Below are 18,994 nucleotides of genomic sequence, written 5' to 3'. Positions count from 1 at the left end.
GCCTAACATTAATTGTAATTGATCCAAATTAAGAAGAATCCATCATGATGTGTCTGTGTCAACGTACATGCAGTTGCAGAGAAATCATGTCTAGTGACTCTTCAGACCAGTCAAAAAGGCCGAAGACTCGAGCCATGACTAGTCATCCAAATTATATAGCTAGGGAGCAAACTGATAAGCACGTACATAATCAACACGTTTATACCCTACTTCAATTTGTGCTTAATGCCTTAATTAGAACCATTTAAGAAGTTCAATAATTCTACAGACAATTATGTAATGATAATGAAGTTTTAAGGAGGGCCTGTGAGTTATGGGGGCTATTTGCGTTCATACTGAACTCAATACGTCACAGATGTGCACATATAATAACCTTATATTCGACAAAAAGTAAATTTTATTGATTACACACTAATTCAAAATGTATGAAAATGCAATAACAATGGTTAATGATACTCATCGAATGGTTCATTATCAAATGTATGATGAATTAGTACTTCACTTAGCTAGGAACTTGAGGGAGCTTTTGGCTTAGGAATTTGACCCAATCTCTAAGGAATTTTTGCATGTTTCCAAAAGCGCGCTATCTCGCATGGTGGTTTGACTTGTTAATTTCCTCATTAATTGGGGATACTGCATCCACCGCCTTGAACCTCTTTGTCGAACCACCCTTCACCACATCAATGTCATGCTTTCTACCACTTGACCTTGAACCTTGAAAACCCACACCCTCCTCTCCATTGACAACACCATTCCCATCTTTGGTCTTCTTTACCTTTTTCACTACTCTTGGTTTTGCTCTATCCCTCAGCGCAGCAACCTCGTCCTCACTCCCATTGATCCCAATATTTCTATTAGGCATGGGAATAGAAATTGTAGGAACTGGTGTAGGCCGCCATGGGAGCATAAATTGTAATGGGCGCCCATCAAAAATTTTCTCTCTCTTGGACCATTCTCCTGTGTGAATGTTGCACTTGTAAATGACAGGTTGGTTATAACCTGCTACATATTCATCTGCTGCCACAAAACATATATCCAAATCATTTGGATCAAAACCTATATACCACACCCTAGTAAAACCTATAGACCTCACCCCAGTAAGTATTACTTGGTCCAGTATATTATAAGTTTTCTGGTGTTTCTGACCCAGTTCTCCACCCCCTTGTACCGCCATTTGTTCTAGTTCTTCTTTTTCCAACTCCCAAACCAATAGCCTAGCGCCTATGGGGAGCTCATTATCCACCGTCTGCACCAACTGCAAACGTCCTCGGTGCTCACGAAGGTAATAAAATGAAGAAAAATGAAGATCAAGCTGCCGATCAAGTTTAATAACATGAAACTGATAGCCAAAATCACCATTAGCAGTAGTACTCTTGTTGTTGATCATCAACGGTCCCAACCCAAGCAGATCACCACGCTTATAATCACACCAATATAGCATTCCATTGGTAGCAACGCCAAATTGGGACACAAGTTGGCTAAAGATAACGCCGCGTGGACATGATACTACTGATTCTCTCCACTCACCAATCTCACTAGAGAAGACCTGAATCTTGAATTCGAAACAAAGTTTTTCCCTGTCAATAGGGGGAAGAATTCTCACAACCTTGCACTTATACTCGGCATGAATTTTAATCACCTTCCTTTCTTCTTCTTTTTTATCACCGTAGGCGGCGGGTCTGTCTTCTTCTTCCTTGGGCTCACAAATGAATCCCACAGCAGCCTCATAGACCCATCTCCATAGAAAGATCGGAGGAAGATGAACCAGTTGCATGGTCCTTGGATTGCAGATGTAGTAATGCAGATACGACTGTTTGAATGTGCAGCAGAGAACCAAGTCATTCCATGTAGCTAGCACTTGTAATTTCTTCATCTTCTTCTTGAGTTTGAAGAATCTCCACAATCTTTTGAACAAATCTGCGGTAAGGAGTTCATCCCCATAATGGTTTATAATAGTACCAGGTATTAGGGTTTGGTTATCTCTTTGGAGCCACAATAAACGGCCGACAAAATAAGGATCCGACGTGAGCGAGCGCCAACTCTTTGACACACACTTGCATTTACAAATAGATTTAGCGCAAGGTAGTCGACAAAGGATTTCAACTAATAATTCCTTTGGGATGTCATATATATTGGTTGACAATGATCTTCTCGATGCTAATCGTTTCGATCTTCTTAAGCCATCAGTTGGTGCTGATATTCTACTGTACTTTCTCTTGGTGGCAGGATTTCTATCACCACCTCGCATGGCGCCAGCCGATATTGAACTTCACAAAAACTTGAAAAGAAGAAGAAGGATCGGAATCGGTAACTTCTTTTATTGAAATCTTTGATCTCTCTCGAGGTCTTCTCTAAACTTTCAATTGATATCGTCCTATATATACTCACAATCAGTCACAATAGGATTTATTCCTAAATATTACATTTTCTTTTACGACTAGGAAACTTGTATTATTTTATTTCTAAGTAAGTAAATATTACCTTTTTTTTACTAGGAAACTTGTGGACCAATCTTTATTCCGTTTAAATTTATGGATTGCTCGAAGATTTTGTTCTAATAAAATTTTTACAAACCAACAATTGTAACCCACAAAAAGCCTTGTTATTGACAGGTTTTCGAGAGTTTCTCGTTGGCACGAAATCGCAGCGGTGTGGGAGGGACCCACTTTTGGGGATGTGTCACAGAAAACTTAGTCGGGTCAAGCGGCCCAACATCCTCGGGCGACGAGGCCCGGCCCAAATTTAAATCTTCGTGGGGGCTCATCTAGACTTTCCCAATATAGTAAAATGCCAATGATTAACAGGCGCGCACGGCACGTCGTCTAGGAAATACCGCTATCCAATATTCCCAAACAAACACCTTCGTCTTCCTCAAGTCTCCGGTTTGTGATTTTCTCCATTGATCGTTTCTCTCTGCAGAAATCCAGGTATTAATTTTTTTTTTCCTTCAAAATTGAAAAAAAAAATCTCCATTTTTTTTTCTTGTTGCCTTTGGCGAATTTTGAAGGTTTTTGATTGGTAATTTTGGGGGTTGATTTTAGGGTTTGAGCGGTTTTCTGAGGCCGATCAATGAAGGGGGAAGTGCAGCTAGAACCAGTAGTTGCGGAACGGGAACCGAACCCTAGTAGTGACTTGGACCCTCTGCTCCAGGACGACGACGACGAGTCGTCGTCTCCGGCGAGCTCCAGTGAGATTAGGAATGAAGACCTTGAGAATGGCTCCTCCATTGCTTGTTGTCGCATTTGCCTCGAAAGCGATGCTGAACCAGGTCGAATTTTCGGGTTAAAGATTTTACATTTTCTTCTGATCATGCTGTTATTTTCGGATCTTTGATGAGATTGTGTTGTTTTTCTGTGCTTGCGGATTTGGGAAATGTGAAAGATTGTATCTTGTTGTTGTTTTTGATGCGAGAAGATGTAATGTTTCGCAGAATGATGTTATTTAGAGATGAAATATAGGACCGGAAGAGGCTTGTCCGGTCTTGGTTATGTTGGTGTTTACCTTTTGCAGTAATGTGATCCGTTCGAAAGTTGAAATGTGTATGATCTGATGCTTTGATGTTTACGAATCTTTATCGGCTATAGGAATTGTTCTTTGTAGGTCTTGAGTTTAGCTGAGTTTAGGGTTGAATAGAACCCTGGTTAATGTTTATGTATCTCTAGCACTCAGTTTTGCTGCTTAGCCATATCCGCATATGCAAATGTTTTATTGCTTACTTTCAACCTTTTTAATTTCACAGGGGATGAGTTGATTTCACCATGCTTGTGCAAAGGCACACAGCAGTTTGTGCATAGCTCCTGTCTTGATCACTGGCGCTCTGTTAAGGTAAACAACCTTTGTCTTTAGAGTATCTCATTTCGGAATTTGGTGACTCTTTTCTCTCAAAGAGTGAGGAAATGGTATAATATTTTCTAATTGCCTGAACTTATTCCCCGGAACTCTGCTTTTCTCTTTCTAGGAAGGATTTGCCTTCTCGCACTGCACTACTTGCAAAGCCCAATTTCATCTTCGAGTTGAATCATATGAGGACAACTCTTGGCGTAAAATAAAATTCAGAATTTTTGTGGCAAGGGATGTTTTCCTTGTATTTGTTGCTGTACAAACAGTAAGTGACCATTCTTTGCATTATGTTATATGAAATGGTTTATACTAGATGGTATTCATTTATTTTTTTACTTTCATATTCTGTTGGAGTTCTTATGATAAGCATTCTTCTTTATAGTTGAATGCTTTATATTTAAAACAAGAAAGTGGTAATTAAAAAAATCCCACCCCTCTCTGATTAGTTACCTTCCAGATAATTGCTGCAATTGGTGGCTTTGCATATCTGATGGACAAAGATGGCGCCTTCAGGAATTCATTCAGTGATGGTTGGGATCGTATCTTGTCAAAACACCCTATACCATTTTATTATTGCATAGGTAAACTCTTACACCTTAAAACTGTTAATAAAATAATGTGGTGTAGTTATTTTTCCTTGCTTCATTGAAATGTTTGAATGATCTGGTGCTCACAAGTCTCTAGTATCCAATTAACAACTCAGGATTAAGTTGTTTATATTCTAGATGCTTATAATGAGAAAAGTCATAATACAGGAGATTGTTATACTTCATATACTGCATCGTAAGTGGCAGAATGGTGGATCTTGAGGGAAAGTAATGGTTTCTGACAAGAATAAAGACAATCATGATATCTATCATTTTCTTTCCCTACAAATACAACTACCCCGTTGTTTGAAGTAATATTTGGACATTGCTGAGTAATATCGACAATAACTGTGTTCTGAAGACCTTAACGTCCATTATTCTTTCTGCTACTGCCGAAAGAATGGTCAAACATGTGACAAAAGATCAAAAGGAATCATGTCTATTTCAGTTAAGCCCATCATTGATTACACGAGCATAATAAGGCAGGATTTCAATCATAGCAATGAACTTTTGTAAGCTCGGGTAAGGCTCAGGAGCACCTAATGCATATGGCATACCCCCTCATGCACAAGCAGCTCTGCCGCCTTTTGTCATTTCATCCTTTATAATACTCGAATCTGTGAAAGCTAATTGTCAGCTGTGTTACTCATCAGTAGTGTCAGGGTTCTATTTCTACTAGTTTTGCATTTGTTTTTAATCTCTTGCATCTATTGACTTGTATTGAATTGCTGCTTTGTGCACTTGTTACCAGGGGTCTTGGCGTTTTTTGTGCTGCTTGGGTTTTTTGGGCTTATACTACACTGTTCAGCCTTCAATAGCAATGACCCACGGATGGCTGGCTGCCAGAACTGTTGTTATGGATGGGGAATATTGGATTGTTTCCCTGCGTCTATGGAGGCATGCTTTGCCCTGGTTATTGTTTTTGTTGTCATCTTTGCTATTCTTGGCATAGCTTATGGTTTCCTGGCTGCTACTATGGCTATTCAGAGAATCTGGCAGAGACATTACCACATCCTGACCAAGAGGGAACTCACGAAGGTTAGTTGCAGACACTCAGTAGTTTTCCATGAACTATTATCTGAAAACTATTAACTTCTGGATAATGTATCATTCAGAAATGGAAGAGTGCTTATAATTTATATTTTCAACATTTTGCAGGAGTACATAGTGGAGGATCTTCATGGTTGTTACACCCCACCAAAGTTGGATCCTGAACATGAAGAGCGTCTGAAAATGCTCAAGTTATTGTAGTGAAAGATGAGGCGTTTCAAATTGTCTTTGGAGTGTTTAATGTATCAGAATATGACATCCGTGATGTATATTTATACTCGGTAACAGTAACTCTATAAAGGAGCAGAGAAGGAAAAGAATAGTTTCATACTTGTATTCACTAAAATGTCATTCTGCTCTAGAAAAGATGATTGACCAGCAGTGGTCATAAATGACGTTTTTGAGAGAGAAGTGTCCTAAAGTAACCGCGAGGCTGTAAATTGTGTTGTTCTCGTCGAAACCTTGAACTTCAAAAATTTTCCTGTTAACAATCAAGTTGTGGGACGGATTTCGGTGTTCTTGTTGAAACTCGCGGACCTACTCCCAGGAATTCTTGGATTTCTTGCAATATGAGATTTAATGCCATGCGCCAGCCACTGTTGGTGGAACTCATGACAGACCTATCTTGAAAGATTTGTATATGATCATATAGTTCATATTCTCAAATTTAACAAAAAAAAAAAAAAAATCCCAAGCCATCAAGAAGTTAAAATTGTTTCGGCAGTACAGTAGGAGTCTGAGTAGGAATAGGATTATGGAAATGTCGGTTCAATCTTGTAAAAAACTAAAAATTGGGATGGTATCGACTTAGAGTATGAGACATGTTGATGCATGGTGATGTTGCAAGGTAGAGTAACAAGAGACATGTTTTGACATGGCATGAGCGCCCCCATAACACCTCTAAAACAACTGTCATCGAATATTTTGTCGGCAAAGAGGTTATATTAGTAGAACAACTTTACTGGACAAGGTAATCGTCGCCAAGATTTTTTCTCTTGAGACAAAATTATGTACATTTGCTGTCAGATTGATATTTGCACATCCTGTTCTCTCTCTCTCTCTCTCTCGGACCTCTTTTGGGTCCAAGGTGTTACATCCAAAAGAAACCAAAGAAACTGGGAGTGCCATATGTCATTGAGTAATGATCAACCATCAATGTTGAAAAAGAGGTTACCCACTTGGCCATATCCTTATCTTCTTCTTAATCCACATCTCTACCCAACATCTTAATCTTCTGGTCGTCTGTGGTACCAAAAGTAGGAAAAGGGTAACAAAAATGTTCTTCCCATGCATGTACTACACATCTTTTTTAGTCGGAGCATCTTCGCTATTACATTCTTGACGTTCATCTTGGCCACTGACAAATATAAGATGATCACCATCTCTAATCACCTCTATATCGTCAATTTCAGCTCCTCCATCTTTGCTCAGAACTTTAGCCGGAGTGAAACCGAATTTCTTAGCACCAACCTCGAGTAACTCCTCAAAACTGGCAGGAAGTAATACAAGTTTCCCTGAAACCTCACCCTTTTCAGGGAAACTAATTGTCACTCTAGCAGGGTTAGGATTACTCCCAATACCCTTAGGAGTGGTTTCGACGGTCTCCCTAACTGAGGAGAAGAACAAATCCTTCTCCCCTGTGTGTGCAGCTGACATCATCCCAAAAAGTGAGTTGTGGAAGTTGTTAGTCCTACGCCTTGGGCGGCTTCGGCCCCATGATCCCCCATCTGCTACTAGAAATGCGCCTCCCTGGGAGGGAGGATGGATATTTGGCTCGCTTGTAAATCTCCCAAGGAAGCGAATTCCAGTCTTTCGCTCAGTAGGAATGGTGATAACAGATTGAACTTTAGGCTGTTTACTAGATTCAAAAAGGTTCTTTATCTCTTCATGTCCTTGTTGCTCGGCTAGAGCTCTCGCGGTCCAGCCATGGAGGTCTGGTTTGTCAATATCTGCCCCTTTGTCCAAAAGGAATTTCACAATTTCAATGTTGTCTTCGGACACTGCAACATGGAGAGCTGTGGTTCCATTGCTTCTAGGAGCTGTGACATCTCCTCCATGTTGAACTATTTCATTGAGCAAGTCCAACCTGTTTTGCTCAGCAGCAGTGCAAGCAAAGTGACCAACATCCCCAGCATTCAAAGTTGCACCGTTGTCCACCAGCAGTTTGGCAATCGATTCATGATCGTTCTGTATTGCCTCCCAAAGTGGTACATTTCCCTCCGAGTCTGTAAATCAAAGAACAGAGTTAAGTTCTTCGTTGAATCTCCAGTAAATAAAAAGAATACATGTTCATGCATTCACACAAACGAATTGCAATTGATTTCATATAGTCAACAGGAATAAACAACTCTTACAACAAAACCAGGCCATTATGCATTGACTTCTTAATTTCACCCTATATAATACGAAGTTACAGCTTGTATGTCGGCAGTTTAGGAAAATCATGTCAAAAAAAAAAAGAAAAAGAATTCTGATTTGTTGCTTAGCTCCTCCACAAAGATATGGGGGACTCCATCTTTAAGATAATATAAATTGGGATAAGATTACCAGATCCCCAAGAGACTCAAATAGGTTTTATATTACTAATCAAGTTACTTATTAAAGCATGAAGTGAGACGCAGATGCATGCCTCCCGCGCACTCCTGTGTATTAAAAGCGATGACGAAGTTGTTTTGGATCAGATTATGAAGTCAACTGGTTTTTCTAATACAACTATATTGGTAATAGGTATGATCTGGTATAATATATTAGAACAGAAAATGAAGCAAATCATTGTATGATATAGTTGGTAGATTGATTAGGAAAGTCAACAGACATAATATTTTTAACTTACTCTTAAGGGAAAGAAAAACTGAAGTCAGGTTAGGCCAATTCCCAATGGTCAACACTTAGGACTTAGATCCCACCCACCCACACACACACACAAGACACTAAAACAAATGCATGAGGCAACATGCCTACAAATATTGAATCTGTACTGGAATTTTATACCAATAGAATAGTTCTGGACTTAAAAGACCATGCAAGCAACATCCCAAAAAGTCCACAAACTGGACCATTATTTCAGTACAAGGCAAAGTTCTCTAAATTAAAAAGATTTTTTGTGTTTTATTATATGATTTAGTCTTCTAGGTGGGCAGCTGAAACATTCACAGAATACTCAATAGCAAGCCAAATGCAAGTAATATGATCAACCTTCTAGCACTAGTATGATTGAACTTCTGATAAAGTTTAATAATGATGGTTTAATTATATTGTAAAGGCCTTGGTCGTACCTCTACTGTTAGGAAGTGCTCCATAGTCCAATAGTAGAAGCACACAGTTCTCACTTCCTTGGGATGCAGCTATATGCTGGTTTTACATAGAAAATGTGAAAGTTAATGTTAGAAAATCATATCCAGAATTTTGTATACTAGGAAATTATAGAATCAGTAGCGGAAGATTTCACACACCAGAGCTGTTCTGCCATTATTGTCTGATTCATTTGGATCCAAACCCCGTCTCAACAACTGATGCAACAGCAAGTCATCTCCTCTAATTGCTGCAAAGCATAGACTGAGAGGTAGATCCAGTCTACCACGTGCTAGCATGTTCTCAGTCTCCAGCAAAACTCCCTCCATATATGGATCCTTGACCTCTTTCAAATGCTGCCCCATTGAAAAAGTGTAGCATGTCAAGATCCATTCAAAATAGAAACCGAGGAAATTTTAAAAGGAGGTTATATCATGTTAACAGACCTGGAGGAGGTTATTCATTATTATAGTTCCATCCCCAACATTAGCTTGAACTATGCTTAAGAATGTAGTTCGGTTCAGCCGGAGTAGCTGACTCAATCTTTTGGTCCTAACGGTAAAAAGCTGTGGCCTATAACAGAGTACCCCAATTTCACCAATAAGATCACCAGTTTTTGCCTCACCAATGACCTGCAATATATTAAAATAGGCAGTCAGACTCTTTAACTATCATGGCTGCCAACATCAATGAAAGGTAGAAACATGTCCATCATGATCAGGTATGGGAGTTTACCTGTTCAACTCCATTCTTGAGGACCACTAAATCCTGTTAAGCAATTCAAACAATAAGTACATTATTCAGAAACTAAATTAGAATAGAAAGAACAGGAAAATGAATAGTGCCTGTGAAATTAAAAGGAAAAAAAAGATCAAATTATTACCGCAGCACCAGTGACAAGTATGTAGAAATCTGTAGGTGCTTCATTCTGCAATATTACATCTTCTTTGGGAGGAAAATACTCAGCTTTCATCTCTGAGACCTTTGATTTGAAAAGGAAAAAAAAAAAAAAAGAATCAGCCAAACATTGAAGAACATACTCTCAAAAGTTCACTGTAAGATAAGCATTTAATGGAAATTTTGAGATTGGTTTGAACTTACCAACTGAAAAAGCAAGTCATTTGAAACACCATGAAACAAGTACACCTTATCGACAAGAGAGTAAAACAGATAATGTGAAATACTTGAGCGTATGGCTTTCGGAAGTGAATCAAGAGTCTCTTGTTGCTGGAGTCCCTCTGCATCTGTCCTGAACTTCAGACACAAGTGGGCAAGCATCTGATCCTGCAGGCGAACAGGCAGTTGGTTCCTTTGTGCAAAACTGGAGGCAGCTTGTATGGTATCCCTCTGAAAAAAAAAATGAAAAAAAGAAAGAAAAAAAGGCAACATGAATTATGAGTTATATTTTGTTAATTTTCTTCCAACAAATCTAAAAAGAAAGCAAGAGTTTACTAACAAATTTTCGTGTTCGACTGGTCCCATGGACAACCAAGTTGGTCATATTTCCAATCAAGTATGATGTCAAGCCAAGGTTGAAAAGCATGTAGAATATGTCAAAGATCATCTCCCTTGTATTGACAGGATGCAAATCTCCGTAGCCAACGGTTGTGAGTGTAGTGATAGACCAATAAACTGTAGTCACATATCGAATCCACAGACTTTGATGAAGAAAATCTTCCATTGTTTTTCCAATCCATGTGTTCTTGGGGTCACGGTAACGGGCTGCAAGAAGGTAATAGAAGCATCCAGCACAGTGAACCGCAAACAGGGTGACCTACAGAAAGATCATCCAAATCCCAGTAAGATGGTACAGCATAAGAAGTGCACTTTTCTCATGTTAGAATCATTAGAAATACTTACACAAATAAGTTTTGCACAACGAACCCAAAAGTAATTATAGTTCCTATCTTTCTCCAATCTGTTAAAACAGAATCATGCAAAGTTAGTACAGAGGAAAATTGCACTTCCCCATCCGCAACTAAATTGAAGAAAACCCTGTACCTGGAAAATAGAGCACTAACTCTTCTAAGACGCCAAAGACGGAGCATGTTGAAAAAGCCATATGACCGGAAAGGTTTAGGGGAAATCTTCCTAGCAAGTTCAGTAGGAATTGTGGATATGACATCAAAGATCAACCACGTACTTGCGTACTTCCAAGCAATCTTCTTTTGATCGTCAACAAGTAGATATGTAGCCTTATCCAGGTAAGCCACAAAGAATGTAAGAACAATATCTATAGCAAAGAAGCCATTGACAATATTGTCAATAATGGAGAGTGGTCCCTGTGGCTTGTTAAGAAAGCCAAATTCGAAGGGGGAGACCCAAGCAGTGTAGATGACCAGAACAACAAGAAATGTCTCCCAAATTCTGCAAATAACAATTTAATCTGAGCCGATTTTAGCAACAAGAGTTATCTTTTTTACTCACAGAACAGTCACCTTATAGCTTTGCATCATATTAGTCAAACCGAGTAGAGAATTCCAGAACTAGTAGAAAATCAAAAATCACAGATAACTAATGCAGATTTCAAAACATCATGCATGTCATGGTCCAGTGACAAGCCAAATCAAAACTTGACTTGGTTTCCTTTTCCACCTAATCAGAATTTGCCGAGAAACCAACAAATGAAACCAAACTGATTGCTTTCCATCCATACAAGTCAAAAAGATTGTTTTCGAGGTCTCCAATTTGGAACTGTTGTTCTCTGACTTGGAGAAACCTTCTTTTTTATTTTCAAAACAAACAATAACACTGAATGTCATAAAATATGAGGAACTGATATGTCAATTTCAGTTTGGTTCAAACTCAATATGAAGAGAGAGCAAACAATCTGAAGTCAAAGAATGAAACTATTAGCCTCTAGAATTTTACAGTGAAAAGCTTTTTCTTTTTTTTTTTCTTTTGTTTTTTGAAAGGGAAAAGCTTTTTCTTAAGAACCACGTTTATCAGAGAGCATTAAAGCAAAACACACTTTAAAGAAAAATAAATTAAAAACTGCAAAAGGTACAAGCAGAAACAAATAAATCTTTTTGATCACTGAAAAAGGCAAATCTGAAGATTCAATGTCGTCTTTTCTCAACCGGCAAACGAAAGAAGAATCAACAAGAACTGAAGAAAGCAAAGTAACAAAGAAACTGCAACTCCAATGAAACGAAAAGAAGAAGACAAATATGAAAAAACGAAAAAAGAAAAGAAAAAAGAAACAGAGCACCAGTTGTAACGCTTTCACTAAAACACGAAAACGAAAGCATGCACAGGCGGTCACCGAGTTTTCAATGCCGTTCTTCTCCGAAACACAAAACCAGAAGAAAAGGAAGCATTAAAATAAAATCGCAGTAAACCTGTTTAGTCAAACCAATTATCCAACTACCCCTGAATATAGTAATACATATACCAGTAGTAAATAACTAATCATAAATAAACTGATTCTGAATCGTTCGACGGAAGTATTCAGAGAGAAAACAAGGACGAACCTGTATCGCCGGTCGTAAGGCGAAACAATAAACCGGCCGAGCTTGACTCTCCGATTACTAGACCTGGCGCCGAGCGACGGCAGTATTCCGGTGGAGAGACTGTAGTGGCTGCCGTCTCTGGACAAGTCTAGCTGCTCTTGGCCGCACATTGAAACACCAGTAAACGCCATTGCTGGACCTGAAGCAAAGTTGGTTTGTGTCGGGATTGTTGGTGGCTTTGAGTTAGAGAAAGAAGAGAGCTCTCGTCTCTCTGGGCCTAGCCCCAAAGATCGCTATAAATAAGGTGCTCGGTCTCCTCGAGACTCCTTGTAATATTTTTGGTATATAATAAAACGGTGCGCTTAATTCGGTTGGGCTCGCTACGCTCACACCGTCACGTCTGTATGTTTCTCTGCGCTGGGTGCCAATATAGCCATCGTTTACGGTTGGTTTCTATATCGGACCCGTCCATACTAAATAGTGGTATTGCTAATATTTATCGAGGGTTTTTGACTATTTTGACCCTATGATTTAGAGTTTTGTCTCCACCGCCGTATACCCTTAGCCGTCAAATAAACAATTCAAGAGTTGGAAGTAGGGGTGGCAAGGAGGTAATTTTGTGAGGGTGGAGGTTTTTGTGTAGGATTGGGGTGATGTAAGGATTGCATGATTAATGAGGCTATCTATGGGCTACAGGGAGTAACGGAGGACGGGGTGACATAACCATTTTGGGGGTAAAAAGCACACTACGTGGAGACCGTGTCAAAGCACGATTTGAGTGTCTGAGGAGTTGTCACTATTAGAAAAATTAGTGACACGCGCAGTAAAAATTGGTACCTACGCGTGTACCCCTGTTATTGCCAATTGTTTTGCATGCTGGATATATTATGTAACAATGTCTAATGCGGACATTAAAAGAATTATTACTTTTTAATATAGCACATATATAGAGTTTGGATTTTTGGCTTTACACGAAATGGTGAAAATGTACGTAAGCTATACAGTGTATTATCACAATCGCCTTTTACATTCTTCATATTCGTATGTCTCATGTTAAGTCATAATTCATTAAAAATGCACTAAATATCATCTATATATGTAATAAATTTACCAATGTTTTTTGGTCAATTTCTCTCATAAAAATCGACCAAGAAGAAAAGTAGAGAAAATTGTGCTTAATAATGTTTGAAAATATCGTGGGATATATATCTATGTATATCAACACTAATTCCATTAATTTTCAACTCAATTCTAAAATGAGATCGTTTTGACCAATTTATTATGTTAACGATCCTTTCCATTTTTACTTCGATACCTATCAAACAGAATTACGAAAGAGATATTTCAGAGAATAAGAGAATAAATTAAAAATCACCTTTGCTCTTGTTTCCTTTTTCCATTCTTTGTCAAAACTCTTCTTTACGAAACAGATTCACATTAATTTGCTCCTCATTGAAACGCGAAATCCATCGCTTTCCCTACATAGAAAGAAAATACAAACATACCTGCTGTAAAAAATTTCACAATGAAGTGAAGACATGTCTGAACACCTGTAGAGACATGTCTGCAAAGGCCAAGCGCCTGTGCTAGATGTTCTTTTTACGTAGAGAGAGCGATGGCTTTTACGTCTCAACGATGAGCCAAAGGGAAACGGGCAAGGGCTTAGCTAGCCTAGGGCGAGAAGGGTCAATTGACCCTTCTTAATTTAAAAAAAATCCTTAATTAGTGTCAATTGACCCTTCTCAATTTTTGAAAAATCCTTAACTAGTCTCAATTTTCGAAATTCAATACAAATTTATCTTAATTAGTTTTAATTATCCTTGAACTTTAATGGAATGTAATAATATTTTACACTATTAATACACTATATATATCTAATTAATACGAATCTTTTCAAGGTTTTCTTACCCTATTGATCGATATATGCCCATATGCGCATATTTACTATTCTTTGCTAATATGCTAAATTGAAGTAACACATAATTTTTTCTATATTTTGATCCCAAAATTTATTCAACATGATTTAAGGATCTTTCAATTTCAGCATTAGTACAAGAAAGATTACACCTAAATTTTCTTAATTATACTAATATTTTTTTTTTGGGCAAAAGATTGTGTTATTTTTAGAAGACGACTGGAAATGAGTATATTTGTTAGTTAATAAAGTTTGACCCTCCTAAGTGATATTTTTAGCTACGCCACTGAAAACGGGCGGCCGCAAATTGGAAATAAATTCAAGAAACTAGTTACGAGCATAAAATTATAGCTTTATTTCTGTTTAGTGGAATCCATGAGGTGAAACAGTTGAGTTTAAAACTAGAAGACAGGTCTGAGATTCCATTTATGACTGCCTTGGTAAAATAGACAAGAATAATTTCGTTCATGATTAGCTAGGTTAACTTGGCATGCAAGATAACAAAGTGATGTCCTTGTCCAAGCAAGTCGAATATAACCTCTACACGAGAAGAATTATTATTACTATTAATGTGGAATGCCTCTATATATAATTTGCATTTTGATGCGAGATGAGTCAAAATTATCCAACTGTCAAAAGACTCAAAACTATCTCTGAAAATTGTGTAAGGAATGATTTTTTGTGTTTAAGCTAGGATTTCCAGGCTATCGATGGAATTGAACAGAAAATGACAAGAATGATCGAGTTGGAGAAATAGTACTGCTCGCCCATTCGAGGAATACTTTGGTATTATCTCTCATACTTGGTTTAATCAATTGGTTCTGTAAATGGAAAGAATCGGTTTACGTGATTATCCTAGATTGTAAGAAGTACGTTGATATGTCCCTACCAACAACCTCTGGAATCTTCATACTTCTTGTATAGGAGTTCGGATTATTAATCTGTCATAGTGGATTCACTAATTAAACACTGATCGATCATCATCTAAATGTGGTGCAAGTCATCAAGTTTATTAATTAATATATTTTTTATTCATTTCATAAGAAGAATCACACCCTTGCTCAAATGGCTTAAAATTCAGAGTTGTTACATTCTTGGCTTTTATACGGGAAGCGATTCTAATCACTAGTTCAATGAAAGTTTTAATTATTCCAAAAAAAAAAAAAAATCAAACTCAAGTAGAAAATTTATTTCACTAGCTAAATCAAATAGTCGTGGACAATTATGCTATAGATTGTATAGTTTTTATTTTATTTTTATTTCCACTAATATTATATCAGGCAAAATATTCGTCATCTCATGTGAGGCCATGCAAGTCTGTCGTCTGCATCTCATTTTTAGGTTTTTTTATCGATTTGATTAAATTGATTCATTTCGTCAACGTTGATATAAAGATATAATCGATTAATTCTAACATATCTCAAGTTGTTATTATTCATTTCTTAATTATTTAACAATGCCAGCATGTATATGATGGAATACCATCGCATGCTTTGTTGTTTAATATACAAAAGCCGTCAGGATGTGCTAAATAAAATTATCCTCATTGAAACTATATTGTCTTAGTTCAAAAATTCTTCTCTTGTTTGTTCAAACCAATAATAAAAGTTGTCGAGTTTCCTGTTTTGGCATGAAGGATATCTATTTAGACTTTAGAGTAAAATTATTACTCAATCCCGTATGAGTGCATAATTACATGCATGCATGTATGACATGTGAAATGATTTCTTCCTGGAAACATGATATTATAAAGGGTGCGGCTATTGCCACCTTACCATTTTCTTAGTTCACCCTACAAACATTTGAATTATTGAAAGACTATATTACCCAAGTGCAAAATGACTAATAAGTACACTAATTTTCTAAAATCCAAATATGTAAGAAAAAAATAAATATATAAGTAATTAATTAAATACAAAGACTACTTAATTTCTCATTGGATAACATTAATCTTTATCTTCTCAACCCAATTTTGAATTTATTACTATTTTCAAAAATTTTGCAAAATTCTTTGTGAACACCAAAAGTAAAAATTTAAAACATGAAAAAAAAAAAATCAATCTCTTCTTCATTGATTATAGTTGTAAATTTACTAATCTTTTTACATAGATTGAAATAGAGAACATTGAAATTCCTGATTAAAAAAAAAATTGAAACTGAAAGAAAAAATTTAAAAAAATGGGAGTAAATCAGATTATGATTTTATTAGGAAACTTTAACAAATTTTAATTTTTTTATGAGTATAGATTAAATAAGAGATTTTCGTTAAAAATATTTATTTTCTAATTGGATATGTCATATAAGGATATTCTTGGAAAGAGAAATGAGTTAAATAAGTAAATTTAATAATTGAAATTAAAATGTATGATGTAATGAGCAAGTAGGGTGAACAAAGAAAATGGTAGGATGGCAATAGCTGCACCCTATTATAAATTTGAAATTACAAGTTCATTTTTTTTAAATAACAAAAGGCAAATCAACAGTAAATTTATTCTTCGTGCAACCTGTTTAAATGAAGGAAAAAAAAAAAACGTGTCTATATATATCCTTTAATCTTATTCGAACGATCTCACTGCTGTTAGTACATTGAGAGTTTCTATTGGGACCTCTAAATCTGCTCACTTGACCTCACTCTATTATGAATCATTAAATGACATATATAATCTACTATAAAATGACTATTAAGGACAATGATTATACCAAAAAATATTATATTTATTTTATGTAGACTTTCCAATTCAATAATATTAGATTGTATTTCTTATTATTTTCCTTATCTGTTTTCATTTTCCAATTTCACTACATACTCATTAAAGCATTCATATATATTTAATAAGAATTAAAAATATGATTAAGATCATGTGACATAAAAATGTATGATATATGTTGAACGCATATTGGTGAGGGAAAACAAAATAAATCCTCTTATGATTTAGGACCTAAATCATAGTCAATCTATTATATTTGCAAAAAAAAAAAAAAAAAAAAAAAAAAAAAATCATGTGGTACAAAAAATATAGAAAAAAAAAACATTAAAAAAACAAATGATTTCTTAATTTGTTTTTGTACAGATAAAATAGAAAAAATATATATAAAAAAAAACATAATAGTTCATGGCATTTTCTTATTGATTAGACATTAATTTTTGAAACTCAAGTTTGATTAAGAAATGTATATTTAGTTAAGATTTATAGAGTGATTAATAATCATTGAAATGACTAAATTTTTTATTTTAAAGATAATAATTTGTTTGCAAATTATATGAGTGAGGTTATTTGAGGAAGTTTAGTGAGGTTTAGTGAGTAAATTTAGTCTTTGAAAATTTGATAAGAGGTGTAGAAAGCATAGAGGTCAAGTGAGTAAATTTGGAGGTTCCAATAGAAAAACTCTTACAATCAAATTCGCTTTCGGATAAGTATGTTTGAATCATTTTTTTCTAAAATCAATCAAGAGCTAAAAAATATGAACACATCATGGAGTATTTTAAAACTAACAAGAAAAGATTTTGAATCTACTTGAATCTTGCTAGTTTTGTATTGAAATAAACATCGAACCCCCTTATGGTAAAACAAAACATTCCATGATAAAAACATATGCAATTCCAAATTGATGGAACACATCATAAATTAACTTGCGTACATTTCACTCTCGCGCAAACCCCGGATGTAAGCTATGCACAAGTTAATTATTGAAGCAAAATGGTGATTTTGTTAGTTAAGTGTGAATACGTGATATACACATTTTCAGTTGAACATCCGTGCAAAACTTGTAAGATTCGAAATGTCATCATCCCTTAGTTGATAGATTCTACATCTATCTACTATGAGTCTTCTAGACTAATTAAGAAGAAGAAGAAGAAGAAAAAACTCTACCAGGCAAATCCAGATTGTCCTTCTAAAATATTAAGGGTCGTAATGTTCAAGAACATGACCATTTATGGAACATGCATGGGTGCATATCATATGCTAGAAAGACGTCCTCCATTTTCCCAGGCAAGTCAACGCACGCACGGAATAGAATGGTTGACTTTTCATACCATTGATAAACCCTAGTTGTTGGTTAGGTGTGGAGTGATGGAATACAAGTTGAAGTTGACAATTTATTTCTTCTTTTGTTAACATTATTTTAAATTGGAAAATGATTTGTGGCCTCAATGAGGCCTAAGATTTGTGGCCTCAATCCTAGGTGTCATGCCATGTCACTTACACACATCACCTATTTCCAAATCATGTCATGTAAGTCTTGAGTAAAAAGACTATAGTATCCTTCTAAAATCTAATGGCTCTAAATTATTTTGGTTTTTATCTAAAAATAAAATATATTATTTTATTTTCTCTTTTTCTTTTTTTCGTTATATATATATATATATATAATTATAATTATATATATATATATATATAATTCGTCTAAGAAAAGAGTGTGTGTGTGTAAATATATACATATATATATATATATATATATATAAAATTCATAAAAAAAAATTATATATAAATATGTATATTTCTATATATATATATAATTCGTCCAAATATATATATATATATATATATATATGTATATATATAATTCGTACAAAAAATTTATATATATATATATAAATTTGATGTAGAATTAATAAGGTATAAATATAAATATAAATATATATATATATATATATATATATATATATATATATATTAATGTCATAATTCTAACCCACAAAAGTAAAAAAAAATTTGATAAAAAAGAAAGTCAAATTTAAAATTGATTCCACAAAAATGGAAAGAAAATATATTAATATCTTAATTATAACCCATCAAATCTGGTAAATTGAAGTAATATTCTACTCTTTTAATAAATAAATTTAATAAAATTAATGG

The 18,994-nt window shown here is 35.5% G+C and overlaps 2 protein-coding genes across 3 annotated transcripts; one reads left to right on the top strand and one right to left on the bottom strand.

Annotated features, from left to right (window-relative positions):
* Nucleotides 1-2,796: 2,796 nt before the first annotated feature.
* On the top strand, nt 2,797-5,823 carry LOC133710824 (uncharacterized). Of its 2 annotated transcripts, none has more exons than XM_062136967.1 (7): nt 2,797-2,927; nt 3,042-3,268; nt 3,740-3,825; nt 3,959-4,105; nt 4,298-4,421; nt 5,179-5,465; nt 5,586-5,823. In XM_062136967.1, exons 2-7 carry the CDS (start codon nt 3,070-3,072, stop codon nt 5,676-5,678), a joined length of 936 nt encoding a protein of 311 aa, XP_061992951.1. In that variant the 5' UTR covers nt 2,797-2,927; nt 3,042-3,069; the 3' UTR covers nt 5,679-5,823. The 2 variants fall into 2 exon arrangements, with proteins under 2 accessions (XP_061992951.1, XP_061992941.1); XM_062136957.1 differs by having other exon boundaries at nt 2,832-2,927; nt 3,008-3,268.
* A 574-nt stretch (nt 5,824-6,397) lies between these two features.
* LOC133710816 (potassium channel AKT1) lies at nt 6,398-12,684 on the bottom strand. The gene is made up of 11 exons (XM_062136943.1): nt 12,242-12,684; nt 10,770-11,135; nt 10,629-10,686; nt 10,225-10,542; nt 9,870-10,115; nt 9,652-9,750; nt 9,504-9,536; nt 9,215-9,400; nt 8,930-9,124; nt 8,753-8,828; nt 6,398-7,702 (listed from the first exon to the last, which is right to left on the bottom strand). The coding sequence occupies exons 1-11, from the start codon at nt 12,409-12,411 to the stop codon at nt 6,774-6,776; spliced, it is 2,676 nt and encodes an 891-aa protein (XP_061992927.1). The 5' UTR covers nt 12,412-12,684; the 3' UTR covers nt 6,398-6,773.
* Nucleotides 12,685-18,994: the final 6,310 nt, after the last annotated feature.

The sequence above is a fragment of the Rosa rugosa genome, chromosome 1 (genome assembly GCF_958449725.1).
Source record: "Rosa rugosa chromosome 1, drRosRugo1.1, whole genome shotgun sequence".
In the NCBI taxonomy this organism is placed as follows: Eukaryota; Viridiplantae; Streptophyta; class Magnoliopsida; order Rosales; family Rosaceae; genus Rosa; species Rosa rugosa.
This window is presented reverse-complemented; position numbering and strand designations above follow the sequence as displayed.